The 13,115-nt window shown below is 37.2% G+C and overlaps 1 protein-coding gene across 1 annotated transcript; it reads right to left on the reverse strand.

Annotated features, from left to right (window-relative positions):
• Positions 1 to 10,386: 10,386 nt before the first annotated feature.
• On the reverse strand, positions 10,387 to 12,111 carry LOC116406283 (E3 ubiquitin-protein ligase UPL6-like). Its single transcript, XM_031889985.1, has 5 exons — positions 11,996 to 12,111; positions 11,732 to 11,872; positions 11,419 to 11,544; positions 11,072 to 11,170; positions 10,387 to 10,729 (listed from the first exon to the last, which is right to left on the reverse strand). The coding sequence occupies exons 2-5, from the start codon at positions 11,765 to 11,767 to the stop codon at positions 10,658 to 10,660; spliced, it is 333 nt and encodes a 110-aa protein (XP_031745845.1). The 5' UTR covers positions 11,768 to 11,872; positions 11,996 to 12,111; the 3' UTR covers positions 10,387 to 10,657.
• Positions 12,112 to 13,115: the final 1,004 nt, after the last annotated feature.

Raw genomic sequence — 13,115 nt, forward strand, 5'->3', positions numbered from 1 at the left:
AAATTTATCTTTGAAAAAGTTTAGTTCAAAATGGATATCATGGATAATGGGCTGCCTAAAAAATCCAAAGTATTCAGTCTTCATCAATGGTAAGCCTAGAGGCCGGATAACAGCATCTAGAGGTATCCGCCAAGGGACCCCTCTCCCCCTTTTTATTCCTCCTAGTAAGTGAGGTTTTAGGAGAAATCATAAACAAGCTTCATATTAACAGCCAGTTTGAAGGTTTCCTTGTTGGCAAAGACTTGATCCACCTCCCTTTGCTTCAATTTGTCGATGATACTCTTCTCTTTTTATTCCAGCTTCCGATTATATATTTAGGTCTCCCTTTGGGAGGCTACCCTCGACAAAAGTCTTTTTGGCAACCAGTCATTGATCGAATTCACAAGAAACTTGAAAGGTGGAAAAGATATAACATCTCTAGAGGCGGAAGACAAACCTTATGCAACTCAGTTCTGGTTAGCCTTCCTACATACTACCTACTTTATTTTCTGTACCTGAAAATGTGGCTGCCTCTTTGTTAAAGTGAGTTTTCGGAGTGAAGGAAAAGGTCTGCAATACTCCTTGAAAGACAGGGGAAGCAGAAGATTGGTGTTCTATATTCTGGTTTGCTTATTAGTATTTTGTTGTTCAGAATTTTGGATTAGGAGGTTTTCTTTGTTTGATGTTTGGAATTATATGTAACGTGACTCATTTTCTGAGGTTCACGGTTTGCTTATGTTGTAAGTTGTGTTTGAATTGTCAATATAATAGAAACACTACATCAGTGTTCTATCATGATGTCATCCTTGGAATACAATGGCTGCACACGTTGGGGTAACTGAAGTGGATTGGCGGAAACTCACTTGAACTTTCATACAAAATGAAAAGAATGTTGTTATAGGGGGTGACCCGAGTTTGACAAAGACTAGAGTGAGTCTGTAACACATGATGGAGACATGGACACCATCTGATTACGGTTTCTTGACAAAATGTCGAGCTATGGAGGAGGAATGACAATTACCGAACTATATGGAAGGAAAGATGGGAAGTGCTTGTTAGTTGGAAAGGAATACCACCTCATGAGGCTACATGGGAGAATTGTGATGATGTTACACAAAAGCTTCCTCATTTCCCACCTTGTGAACAAGGTGTCTTTGGAGAGGGAGAGTAATGATAGACCACCAATTGCAATACAATATAGCAGAAGAAAGACAAGTGGAATTGCACGTGCACAGGTGATGGAATTGGAGGAAGTGGAAACCACCTTAGTGGGGACAACAGTTAGTTACAGGGGGAGGTTAAAAGGGAGAGATGGAAGGAAAGATGGGGTTGGTTAATCAGTTTATGGAAGTGGAGGGCTGTATTTTCTGGAGAGAAGAATTACAGAAGTTGTTCAGTTACTTTAATCTTAGAAAGTGTTTTCCATTATCGTAAACTACTTTTGATGTTTGAATGTTTTATTTTGTACTTGGTTATTGTCTGTAATAGTACTTATTTGTTCTGTGTTTTCAAGACTGGTTTGAGTATTGTATTCTGTAATAGTTTGGTTGCTTAATGAACAAATAAGAACCATTACTTGGTGTTCTATCAGCTTCTCAATCAAGCATTCACATCTCAATAAGGTATCATACATGCAATCAAACAATCACAACATACATACCATTTACTCAAAACGACCTAAAACATGCTCAAAATGTGTCTAAGTTTCACTTGAACTTTCAAAACGACCTAAAACAGCTTACGTGTAGGTTCGTAACTCATAACCTACGAAAAAAGTTCAAACATTGTGAAAAAAGCACTACAAGACCCAAAATGGCAACCAAGTGTGTAAGTGCAACAAACTTAATTCAAACCAACCTAAAACGTGCTCAAAACGTGTCTAGGTATTACTTGAGTTTTCAAAACGACCTAGCAAATCCTAAATGTAAGGTTCGTAACTCATAATCTACCAAAAAAGGTTCAAAAAAGCATTTCAAGACCAAAAATGACAACCAAGTGCAACAAACTCAATCTACCTAAAACGTATTCAAAACATGTTGAGCCAACAAAGATACACACCAGCAAACTTTTGAACATAGACCCTCCTAAAACTACTCACTTTTGAACATAGGACTTCCTCAACTATCTACTCACTTCTGAACATATTATAAGAAACGTTCCACGTGAACTAACCAACTTTTACTCGCATAGAACTCTTATCGTGAAGTTAAACTCACAAGCTTCCTCGTAGACTTCTTCTCCACGAAACACTTGGTTCTTCTCACGAAGACCACCCAAAACTCCTAGTCTAACACTCAAAACTTTCATTTCTTAACTTACGCAAAGACTTTTTCGCTTCTTATCGCACAACTTCTTTCGCGAACTACCCACTTATCGCAAAAAAGTATACTTAACCGTAAAAGATCATATCACTTAATCTTTCCATGGATTTATTCGAACACCAACTTCTTAATTCTTAGCCGAATTTTACTTCCTTACTCGAATTAGAAATGAGTCGCACAACTTCCTTCGCGAACTACCCACTGAATCGCAATAACGTATACTTAACCATAAAATTTTTTATCACTTAATCCTTTTCATGGATTTATTCAAATGCCAAATTCTTAATACCTAGCCAAATTTTACTTCATTACTCAAATTAGAAATGAGTGTCACATTTAGAGCCTATCGCTTCTTTAAGATACATGATCTTACCGATTCAGAAGAAATTAACCAAAGGCGTTATTAGTTTTGATGATCTGCATTGGATTGGTACCAAGCACAAGAAGAGTTGGAAGTTTTTAAGAATTGGGCCTGCCCTGAAAGAACGAATGCTTGTACAGTTTTGATCAATTCGAGAAGGAACTTTGGTTGGAAGATTTTTCTCAATCAAACAGAAAACGAATGTAGAAGAATACCGTAACCGATTTGATCGCTTTAGCTCTAGTAGAATTTCTTCAAACGTATAGTGGATACCTGGAATTCATGCTCATTGAACATGTTGATCCATTCTTCTGTATAAGCTGCTGAATCCCTCTCAAAAAATGAGAACTTTGCTGTCGTATCTAAGGAGGACATGTTTTCAATCAACATTGGAGTAGGGAGACACATTGGATAAACAAGGGACAAACTATGCTGAAAGTTCAAACGATGATTGGCAACATGAATGAATGTGATGACATTTTTACAGGTGACACGACGGTTTTTTCCTCCAGGAAGTAGCTCTTCTTCAATTTGCTTTCCATATTCATTGTTTATAATAACAAAATATAGCTCTAGTTCAGGAATGTCACCTTCATAATTTAAGATAAGAAGTGAGAAAAAGATTCTACCAGGATACTAGATTGATCTAGATCATTGATCAACAGGCTAAGTGTGGTATCAGCTAAAAGTGATACCAGGGAATACACACCTTTAAGAAAATAAGGTGGCGATACAATTCAGGATCCAAGGATGGCAAGTCATTTAGATAGTTATACATGTTGTGATGATAAACATTGGAAATATTCAATGTTGGGTTAAATATTATTCCATCTTTATACCATGCAACCATGCAATATTAAACTCTCATAAATTATATAGAAAGCTGATAGACCTCCCATAGTAAAGGTGTATTCCCGTAGGGACAAGAATAGGAAGAAAAAGAATGATTGAGAGTTAGTTGGTATTTTTCCATTTGTGTGGGCCCTTAGGAATGTGTTTAGAGTGGGGCCAAGTATTTTATTATTTCTCTGAGCAATTACTTAAGTGTCTTGCGTGGGAGGGTATGGGTATCTTTTTGGACATATGATGGAATTAAAGAGCTCACCTGTCTTAAAATAACGATCAGGCATCTGATGTCCTTTAACGATAGTGGCTTCTCCTGCTCATAAAACTCCTCTTTGTCAATTATTATGAGCATGTGCCTGATTGATAAGGAAAGAAGTGATCAGGACATGCCGAATCTTATAACATACCATATAATTATATAACATCAGATGAGGAATTAAAGCGAAATTCAAAAGTAGAGGAACAGGAATAAAGAAGATAATCTTACTTGTACAACAAAAAACAGCCAAAGGTAATAGCCAACAGGTGCATCTCCTGATAAATATGCCAATTTCTCTGAAAAGGATGACCATTTTTTATTCTCGTGGCACTTTTTAATAAAACTCCAGAGTACTGGAACTAACTCCATTCTGTATGCTAGAATAGCCATAATTTTTTATGTCCCACACCAAGTTGTACTTAAAAAGATCTTTTCAAAAAAAATCTATAGAGTTTTTTTTTCTTTTTTAAATGAAGTACATGCATGTTATGTTTCTCGTTATTGAGAAAACATGACGACCTTTAAACCATTACTAACGCCATTATATCCAAACAGCAAGGTACACAAACCTAGTAGAGGATGACACATGCAACTTTGTCCATTGGGTAGAGAGAGGTGCGAAATGTGAATGTCCGCCACAGTAAAGGAAGAGTAAGAATTTGAGAGGAGAAACTCCAATTGGGATCAACACGTGGGCAACAACATGGCTTCTTACCAACATGAGAACTCAAAAGAGACAGCAATGTTCTAGAGAAGCCAATGAACTCTTGGAATGTGAATCTGCACTTTCCTGTAATACTTTGAGTGTGAATTAGTTCTCTGAAAACACCTGCAGAGGATAATCCATGGCAAAACAGAATATCTATAAAAAAAACCACTTGCAAGTAGAAGAAAAAGGAAGTACATTTATACCTTCCCTGTCAAAGTGATATCCCTAATCAACGCATATGCATTTCTTTCCAGGAAGTAACCAACAATTTTACAAACCCATGGGAGTTCAGGTTGTAATAAGAAAATAATTGTGTCTAACAATAGAGTTGCAGGTGTGTTAGAGTTCACAGGTGCAGCCAAAAGTTGATTCCTCAATTGGTTTCTATCAAGAACAACATCAAGTAAGAATAATTCAGAGGAAAAATAAAGACAACTTATCATATATATAAATAAGATTAATCTGAATTCGTTAGCTGAAGGTAAAAAAACCTTTATGTCAGTTATATATATCTGAACAAAATCTAAGAAATATATCACTTTTCAACAAAAGAAATATATCATATACAATTAAAGGATCACAGCATAGAAAGCCAACAAAATCAACAATGATAGATCAAACATCTGTTCTTCCAGTCAAAACGTTAAAAAGGATAAGTTTTTAATAAGGAATGTTGAAATGGAAAAAACTAATTACCTATTATGGTGTACAGTCCAGATGCAAGCATATGCAAATTTCTTAACTCTCTAATCCACTAAGGCCTTGTTAAGTACATAATCCTTGCTAGCGAAAATGCTCAACATATCCCCTATATATGTAAGAGAGAGAAAGGTAAGAAAGTACTAACACTAAGAGATATGTGCTATCAATTAGAACACTTTAAGATGATATTATCAATTAGAAAACCAAGCATAAAGCAACATAAGGGAAAATAACAAACAAGGGCACCACAGTGGTTCAGAAACCAATCAATATTTTCATTTGTCACTTTTATAATAATTTCCCAAGGGAAAATCCTCATAACAAGCCTCGTTTTCCCCCTACTATGGAACGGGGAGGATTCCTCCTCTTTTCAAAGCCCTCGTCAAACTCAATGCTAAGTTTGACTGCTCCCTTCGAGTGACAACAAGGCTTGTTTTCCCCATAATGTGGATCGGGGAGGATTCCTCCTCTTTTCAAAGCCCTCATCAAACTCGATGCTATGTTTGGAACGCTAAGAGTAGGTAGTCGGTTTTGGTTAGGCCAAAAGTGAAGTTTTCCTAATGTATATTGGATATGTTGTTTGATTTTTTTTATAGCTCTTGATTGTCTTACTGTTTTATGTTTTGCATTGTCAAGTCTCTCTTTTCTTTCTTTGGTATGCAATGTGGTAACTAGGCCTTGCTAGAACCGCTGGGCTAACCTTTCTATGGTTCTACATTTAGTTACTAATTAAGTTTGATTGCTCCCTTCGAAGTGACAATAAGTTTTGTTACTGTCGACCCTTTTCTAAAGGGATTTAGTTCATTGTGGCTAGACAAGAGGCTTCTAACTCATGTTTGACAAGACAAATTTGTTAAAACCATCCCAGTTTCTAAAGAGTGCCTCCTATCCTTTTTTACTCTATCTAGGCTAGGTTTGGACTAAGTGCATCATAGGTAAGTCACGACAAAGCAACAAAGGAAGACAAAGCTAGAAAAGTATCCATGCACTTATTTATTATACATGCAATCAAGCATTCACAACACACATACCATTTTCTCAATCATGCATTCACATCTCAATAAGAAATAGCTAAAAGGAGCTTAAAACAAAAAAGACAGCAGCTTATGCTCAAATTTCAGCACATATACTCATCAAAATTCAGAATTTCACATCATAAACCCGAGCTCAGTGCTCAAGGGTTGCCAATCATGCTTTTTATGCAAGATCTAATTAAGCTATGCTCATTATTGTATGGAAAGAATTCTGAAAAATTTTGAAATTTGGGCAAAATTTGAACCCCCAAGTTTACACTAAACATGCAAGCTAAGCAAGCTATTACCCACACCCACTCAAAAAATTGCTTTTTCTGTCCTAAAAGCTTTTGAAAATCAAAGTAAATGGAGAAAAATAAGGGGGGAACTTTGGACTCCCCTGGAAGGATCGACATCCTTGACTTTGTTTGAAGCTTGCATGGATAAACCTTTTCATTCCTTTTTCATTGATTATTCATCCTTGTTCCTGAAAATCAAAGGAAATTCTCTCAATTTTATATATTACTAAAATTAGGATACATATAAGTCTTAACTAGTCTAATAGCACCCTCCATTCATCTTCCCCTACACTGGCTATGGTATCAAAATTTTCAATTAAGTAATACGTCTACTAACGAACTTGAAAACAAAACACATCACACTAAAAAACACAAACATCACTTTAACCCAACAGAAGCAACTCTTTTTACCCTTGCACTCACTATCACATTACTATCATGTTTGTCAACTGTCAAACTAACTCTTTTAAGTTATTTAGTGTGACTACAAAGTTATGAACACCATAATCTTAATTAAAACCTTTTAATAAATAAATGCAAGTTACTACTCAAGAATGGCAAGGAATTCAAAAAACATGACAGCTATCCTAATTGGTTGAAAATGAGAAAAAGAAAGTTAGCCAGACAACCTGTTTGGACTACAAAGCCAGCAGATATGATTCCTCAAATTTGACCATTCACTCTCCATACTCTACAAGTCTTCAAGCACATGATGCTGCCTACTTTCAGATGAGCAACATCATTCCGATCTTAACAGTCAGAAGAGCAAATCAAATCAATCCTAGCATATTCACAAATCACAACTAAAAAGTACAAACATTACAAAATAAAACATGCAGCGATATCAACAAGCATTCTGATAAATAATTAGCCAATTAATTGACATTACAAAATAAATAAAGAAAAACAAGCATTCTGATATTTTTCTATTTGTGCGGGCAGCCGATGTTCACAAAACAGCGTTTCGAACCCACGAGGGGCCCTATGAATTCCTTGTGATGCTGTTTGGGTTGAAACGCTCGGCAACATTCCAATCAATCATGAGTGATGTTCTTCGCCCATATTTACGCAAGTTTGTTTTGGTTTTCTTTGATGACATCTTAATTTACAGCAAGTCCTTGGACGAGCATTTGCACCAATTGGCAATGGTTTTGGAAACTCTAGTAGCTCATCAACTGGTAGCCAACTTTAAAAAATGCCAATTTGCGGTTGACAAAATTGAATACTTGGGCCATGTTATTTCTTCAGAGGGGGTGGCAGCGGATCCAACAAAAATAGAAGCGATGGTTAAATGGCCAGCACCCAAGAACGTGAAGGAGCTAGGTGGGTTTTTTGGGGCTAACGGGGTATTATCGGAAATTCGTTGCAAACTACGGTTCTATTGTGCTGCCCCCTTGACACAACTGTTAAAAAAAGGTAACTTTAAGTGGAATGAGACGACCGAGAACGCATTTCAGCAGTTAAAAGTCAGCAATGATGTCTGTCCCGATGCTAGGTATTCCTGATTTTTCACAAAGTTTTGTGCTGGAAACTGATGCTTCGGGTGTGGGTATTGGGGCTGTCCTAATGCAAAATCAACGACCAGTGGCCTTTTTCAGTCAAGCTTTACCTATTACCCATAGGTTTAAGGCTGTTTATGAACGGGAGCTTATGGCAATAGTGCTGGCTGTTCAAAAATGGCGACCATATCTATTGGGTAAGCCTTTTGTGGTGCGTACAGATCAGAAAAGTTTGAAGTTTCTTCTTGAACAACGGGCTATCGGGGAGAATATCAGAGATGGATCGCTAAACTATTGGGGTATGATTTTGTGATTGAGTACAAGAAAGGATTGGAAAACAAAGCGGCCGATGCCTTATAGAGATTACCACCGGTATTTGAATTGGGCCTCGTAAGTATTGTGGGCGGGCTAAACCCTTCAGTTTTCATCGATCAAGTGGCTGGAAATGAATCTCTTAACAATATTCGACTATCCTTGATAAATGGACAACAAGCTCCAGAGGGATATTCGCTACAAGGAGGAGGATTCACCTGATATTACTTTATTATTAGCTGATTCCATAACAGCCAGATAGGGGGACATCATGGTGCATTGAAAACATATCAAAGGCTAGCAAGGGAGGTATATTGGCGAGGTATGAAGCCCATATCCGCACCTATGTTGCTGAATGTTCCGTGTGTCAACAAGCCAAATACTTGTCTTTAACTCCGGCTGGTTTCCTTCAAGCATTACCCATTCCGGACCGTGTGTGGGAAGATATTAGTATGGATTTTATTGAGGGCCTCCCCAAATCCGAGGGTTATGATGTTATATTGGTAGTTGCGGATCTTCTTTCCAAGTATGCACATTTCATCCCCTTGAAACATCCATTTGGTGCAAAAGTGGTTGCTGCTGTTTTTATGCGAGAGATTATTCGTTTGCATGGATGCCCCTGAAGTATAGTGTCGGATCGTGATCGTATTTTCACAAGTCTATTATGGGAAGAGTTGTGGAGGTTGTTGGAAACTCAGTTGAGATGAAGCACCACTTACCACCCCCAAACAGATGGTCAAACGGAAGTTGTCAATCGAGGGGTGGAGACGTATCTAGGGTTTTCTATGAACACACCTAAACAATGGGTTAAATGGCTAGCTTGGGCTGAATTAAGCTATAATACAACAGTCCGTACAGCCACATTGATGACCCCCTTCGAGGCCCTCTATGGGCGACCACCCCCCTCTATATTACCATATGTGAAGGGCTCGAGCCGGGTGAATGATGAAGTAGACCATTTGATGAAAGAAAGAGATGAAATTTTGGGCGTTTTGAAGGCCAATTTACTGAAAGCACAGCAGCGAATGGTCAAATATGCTAATGCTAAAAGACGGGAGGTGCAGTTTGAGGTTCATGATTGGGTTTATGTGAAGTTACGCCCTTACCGACAGTCCTCTCTCAGCCGTTTTAAGCACTCCAAATTGGCCCCAAGATTCATTGGTTCATTTATGATCGTGGCACGAATTCGTTTCGTTGCATACCGTTTGGCCCTTCCCAAGGAATCGCTTATACACCCGGTCTTTCATGTTTCTGTTCTTCGCAAGGTCGTGGGTTCAAACAGGCCATTATTCCCAATTTCAAAAGATTTGGCTGCTGATTTGTCTATGCAAGTGTCTCCGGTAGAAGTATTGGGAGTTCGCAAAACAATAGAAAAGGAGGACAACTTAGAAGTTTTGATCCGTTGGAGTGAGGGGACACTTGAAAGTGCAACGTGGGAACAAGCTGCTCTTATTCAAGAAACAGTTTCCTGAATTCCACCTTGAGGACAAGGTGGCTATTTGGGGGCGGGTAATGATAGACCTCCCATAGTAAAGGTGTATTCCCGTAGAGACAAGAATAGGAAGAAGAAAGAATGATTGAGAGTTAGTTGTATTTTTCTATTTGTGTGGGCCCTTAGGAATGTGTTTGTTAGAGTGGGGCCAAGTATTTTGTTATTTCTCTAAGCAATTACTTAAGTTTCTTGAGTGGAGGGTATGGGTATCTTGATTTTGGTATAGACTCTCATTAGAGAAGTGTGTAGAGATTGGGGAGCTCTCAAATCCTCCCCCACAGTTGATAAATAAAATTTTGGCTAAAGCCTTGACAAAAGCTAATGTAGAACATCCCCCTTCTTTATGTTTCTTGAGTTTTATCCTAGAGGAGGTGTTTGAATTACCATTTTTATAGTTTAGGATTAGTTATTTGAATTAACAATTTTGTATCTTGAGTTAGTTATAAGTAAACTAACTCAACCCCAAGTTAGTTTAACAACTCTTGTAATCTCCAGCCTATAAAAAGGCTTCTCATTTTCATTAATAAATGATAAAAAAAAAGGCATTATACATAAAGATTTCCTAGCTTTGCAATTACAGCATCAAAAGCAATGTACAGTTCAGATGAGACTTTATTCCAGTATAGAGTAGCTCTGTAATTGCAGATCAAGAAAGTGAATGTAGCATGGAAATCCCAAATTCAACATTTGGAAGTTAGCAATTGACAATCTCATTAGTAGGCAGTGCACCCATAATAAAATGTAAGATTTTTAGAACCCTAAAAATTCAAGTAACTTGCAACTAGTCATTGTCATGACCATCAATACTACGATTAGTGGATCAGCACAAAATACAAAACAGTAAGACAGTAAATCTTTAAAAACCTTACTTCTGTTTTAACTTGCTCAAGAAGAATGTTGCAAAAAGTATATCAACAAGAATTCCTTCAAACATGACCTACAGGAAGAAGGGTAAAACAACAAACATCCTGTCAAAAATCATTTAATGTGATTGAGATCTTTTAGCATGACTGCTTGAGAACTTTTAGCACAACCGGGCAGCAACTTCAATAACAGAAAAACATGCATAATGTAGGAAGACAGCAGATTTCAAATTATGACATTGTATTTATGAATGTCAGGCGATACATTAATGTTCCAAAATTCAACCAAAGTATGGGGTGAAAGATATATAAGAATCTTCCATGATAAGGCCAAGACCAGGATATCCTTATCCAAAAAAAGAAAAAACTAATCAACCAAAGTAAATTCCATGTATGATTGGGAATTATGGCCATACCTTTGCCAAAAGAACTTCGAGGAAATGGAAAAACTGGAGATGTTGCTCATGTATCATTCCCGAACCAGGATTGGGGTAGAGCAAATGGTCAGCAATTTGCTGGATTACCAAGCAGAAAATAACTTATATTAGAAAAAATGAACAATACATACCCACATATTACTGAAATTTTATGAAATAGATTTCAAGCAACCAATTTTTATATTGAAATGTGATCTCACAACTATTTTTATTTTGAAAAGCGATTTCAAACAACTATGGCTGTCTCATCACGCTTCATGTTATCCAATAATACTACAGGATTAACAAAGCCATGCCATGCTAATAATAAGGAATGTCGTGATAACCTTAAATAAACCATACTGCACGTCAAAGGCTGCCCGTGTAATGTTCTCCATGACATCTTTAAAAATACCACCACCATCAATTCCTGCCTCCTCAACTCCAAATTCATTAACAAAAGACACACGTATCTGCATGCAGAAAAGTGAAGCAATTGACCCAACACAAACAAGAAAAAACTAATAAACAATTACAAGTAACTCTGCAACTATAGGATGCAGAAGAGGGAAGGGGTCGTTTTCACGAGGGCAAAGAAAAAGATAGAAAAAAGTAAGATAACAATTTCATTTTTCATAAATCATGGAAGTCTGAAATTACCGATCCTCGAAGATCAACTTCAGACAATGCACTCATCTGACTGAAAGCATCTTCCAATATATGATTTCGTCGAATTCTAAACCGGTTTCTGGCAAAAACAGCAAGAGATCCATTCCTTTGCCTAGCTGCTGCTAGTTGTGTCTGTGAAATGAGTTATAGAGAAAGTAACCATAAATAAAAAATATCTTACATATTTCTATAACTAACAGTCATCCAAGAAATTCAATATTGTGGATAAGGAAACCAAAAAAATAACTTGCTTACAGTGAAAATCTTAACCCTGCTAGTAAACGGTACTAAAAAGGGAACTCGCTTGTGTATATCATTTGCTCTGGTATTTTCTATCACTGCCTACAAAGAAACAAGGCCAAGTAAATAATTAGAATTACGATCAGATAGTGGTTTCTCTCATGGAAATTCCATTGCAAAATGGAAGGTTCACTTGGTCTAGAGACGGTAATTCTCCTTGAAGATCATTATTAGACTGATTCTTCATAAATCAGATGTGGGATATTTGTTTTGAAAATTCTCGGGTTTCTCGAAAAGCACGCATCTTCTCGATCACTTTCCTTTATTCTTGGAGGCTGGTTCTTTTCTTTGGGGTCCCTCTCCTTTTCGGTTTTGTAACAGCTGGTTGGTGTCCAGTGATTCTAATCAGATTATTGTTGAAACAGTGAGCAACTCTAACTTCCAGGGATGGGCTGGTTTCATTCTTCATGAGCAGTTGAGATCAGTTAAATTGTTAGTTGATTATGTTCAAAGCAAATTTCTGGTAAAATGGCCTTTACTGCATTTAACCAAATCAATCTTGGTTTCTTCTTGAGAATGGGACATGAAATAAGCTGGACCGCGTTCTCCTAAATCTATAGTCGAAAACCCAATTCAAATGAAGATAGCCAAGTAAGCCAAAACCAACACTTCTTTGCATGTAGGCAGGAGAAGAAAATATGATGTAAATCTTCTAAAGCATGCAAACACAAGGGAGAAACATGAGAAGATAAACTGAGAAAGGGAGGTTTCATTTGCAAAACTTCTGCACAGTTCATAGTCCATTTCGCATTCTCCAAAGCGTGATATTCACTCTTCTAGGGCTTTCTGTCTTCCAAATTGTCGAGTACTTTGTTTTCAAGACTGTGTTAGAACATGTTTTCTGTAAATGTTTGGCTGATTAATAAATTAGTAGAACACACTATTTGGTGTTCTATCATTTTGGTATCGGAGAAATCGAATCTGTGAAGTTCTATATCATGGCTCAAAAGCGAATTGAGGAAAAGTTGGAAATGGTAGATCAAGAAATATCCGGCATTCGTGCAGAATTACATGATCTGCCAACAATCAAGGAAAACATGTCATCTTTGGCGAAGAGTATTGAGAGGTTAGGAGT

Source organism: Cucumis sativus, unplaced genomic scaffold, assembly GCF_000004075.3.
Source record: "Cucumis sativus cultivar 9930 unplaced genomic scaffold, Cucumber_9930_V3 scaffold83, whole genome shotgun sequence".
In the NCBI taxonomy this organism is placed as follows: Eukaryota; Viridiplantae; Streptophyta; class Magnoliopsida; order Cucurbitales; family Cucurbitaceae; genus Cucumis; species Cucumis sativus.